The 2500-nt window shown below is 38.9% G+C and overlaps 1 protein-coding gene across 2 annotated transcripts in view; it reads left to right on the top strand.

Moving 5' to 3' along the window:
- LOC138043471 (uncharacterized) overlaps window positions 1-2500 on the top strand; it is a 115091-nt gene that overhangs the window by 81746 nt on the left and 30845 nt on the right. For both annotated transcript variants that reach the window (XM_068889757.1, XM_068889758.1), the window contains exons 3-5: window positions 54-210; window positions 715-778; window positions 1123-1400. In XM_068889757.1, coding sequence (XP_068745858.1) covers window positions 54-210; window positions 715-778; window positions 1123-1400 — 499 coding nt within the window. The remainder of the gene's footprint in view (window positions 1-53; window positions 211-714; window positions 779-1122; window positions 1401-2500) is intronic.

A 2500-nucleotide genomic window follows, 5' to 3' on the forward strand; every position in this document is an offset into this window, starting at 1 on the left:
TTGGCATGTTTCATTCTTTCCCACTGTAGAAATAATTCAAATTGTCATTCCAGTTACGGCGACAAGACTCCGAAGTCATTGGTAGCACAGTTGTTCTCTGTAATATGGATAATGATTGGTATTACTCTTTGTTCAATGCTGACTGCCACTCTATCCAGTGCATTTACAAACGTAACCGTGGATTACTATGGAGTCCTTTCTGGCAGAAAGGTATAAATAAAAGAGATTATCCTTAAGCGATACCAGAAATAGCTTTTACTGTGATCTTCCCTTTATTCTACTAGCAGACCATTTTACGCCCAGTCTGTCGAGCCTGATGAAAATAAAAAACAACAACAACAAAACCCAAAACAAAAAAACAAAGGCAGACGAAAAATGGCCGTGCGAAATTAATCTTGGACATCTTGTCATGGGGACAGTTTAATCATCAAACAGTCCCAGGTTTGAGTTCTGTATCCATGCACTTGAGTTGTCTTTTAAAATATACATGTATTACTATTTCCCTTAATCCATATCAAACTTTCAGTCTTCTAAATTAACGATATTATTAAATTCAGAGCAAATGAGGAATTAATGATAATCGTTAATTTATAGGTAGAGAATGGGTTGTTAAAAACATAGCTGCTAGTGATCTCGTGAGTGAAAATCAAGAATTTCAAGCTAGGAGGAGCTTTTCAAAACGGAAAGTACTGACTTAATTTACTTGCTTCGCAGATCGGGGTGGTAAAAGATAGCATTGCACTGCAGAAAGCAGTAGAGCTTGGGGCTAGCATAGAAGGTTTGTATTATAATTGTACTTATGCCAACTCCTTCCTTACCTTATTTCTTCAAAGTGATTCCGTCATTCCTCTACAAGTTTAATTGTTTAGTTTATTATTCAATCTTCAGTAGTCTTCTATCCTTTGTCTATTACTCCAAAGCCATTTTTTCTTATAACAACTAAACTGATGGCGCAAAACATAAGAACCATCTTTATTCCGATTAGGAATTTGTGATTAGGTATTGTTATATTGATATTGTTCTTTTGTTTTATGGACATCAATCATTTCGGATATCGATCCAGTACATGAAACACGAGCCACCTCCTAAGACGTCTTTTTAATCTTTTCCAACTGTCATTAGTCTTTAAAGACCTTGATGAAGTACACAACGCCTTGGTCAACAAGTCAGTAGACGGAATGTTGGAGGAGGTATTTGCAGCAAAAGAATATCTCGCACTACACGAAAATTCGTCGCTCTCTATGATTCATTTTTATGAAGAGAAGCATGGATATGGAATCGCATTCAAGTCAGTTGTTAAAGCTGATTTTGGATCGATTTGGAATTGCATGTCCTTTGTCTCTTCATTCATCGGTAAAGACGAATATGCTTTCCTTAGGGATCACATTCACAGAGCTAAGGTGAGGAAATTAAAGTGTCAAATATATGTAATTTCCCGCTCCTTTTTGATTATGTGATTTCATGCACATAAGGCAACGTTTTTCCTACATTAAAATCGTGAGTTGTAGTTGTGTAGAAATTACTGTTTTCACGGCAATGCACAAAATACACTTGCTTTGCGCAGAAGACTGGTTAAGACTTAATCCCTACGTGAAAGAACTTGAAACTAGAGGTCAATGAGAGAGCACAAATAAAACTCATCGTGTCGCGTGGATCTTCCGTTAAAATCTTAACAAACTTGAATACCAACGTCTTCCTTTCCCGATCGCGTGCAGTTCACCAAACGCCATTCCATTGACGGAGGGTGTAAAGCGCAGCTGCGGGTTGCAGCTGCCAGTTCTTCGAAAAACGTGGCTATCCTGTCTTTGTGGTCGAAGCGAGCCATCATCGCGCCCAAAAATTTGATCGACACTCAGCACTACAAACGTCACAAAAAAATAAGAATGACAGAATTTCATTCACCCGCACTTTCCATCCTCATAATCACGCAGTCGAAAACATCATTCTTAATAATTTTAAATTACTCCAAAATGATTCCGAGACTGGTAGAATCTTTTCGCGACCTCCACTTTTTTCATTCAAACGCGACAAAAACGTAGGCAACTTTTAGTTAGAAGCGCGCTCAAAACTGACGAGCAACCTGACACTTTCAAATGTGCGCGCTCACGATGCAAAACTTGTCTTTTCATTCTTAACACTAGCAAGATATCGGGACCCAAGCGATCTGTTAAGATCACCTATCGTTTCACATGTACCTCCGCAAATGTCATTTTTTGCATAACCTGTACGTTATGCAATAAATTATACATTGGCGAGACAGGTAGACGACTAGGCGACCGATTCCGCGAACACCTTCGCGATGTTGAGAAAAATGATAAAGGATGTGCACATCTAAGCAATAAATTATACATTGGCGAGACAGGTAGACGACTAGGCGACCGATTCCGCGAACACCTTCGCGATGTTGAGAAAAATGATAAAGGATGTGCACATCTAAGCCAGTCGCTCGTCATTTTAATCTCCCTAACCACTCCAAGAAACACATGGCTATCTGCGCCTT

Source organism: Montipora capricornis, chromosome 3 (genome assembly GCF_036669925.1).
Source record: "Montipora capricornis isolate CH-2021 chromosome 3, ASM3666992v2, whole genome shotgun sequence".
NCBI classification, from domain to species: domain Eukaryota; kingdom Metazoa; phylum Cnidaria; class Anthozoa; order Scleractinia; family Acroporidae; genus Montipora; species Montipora capricornis.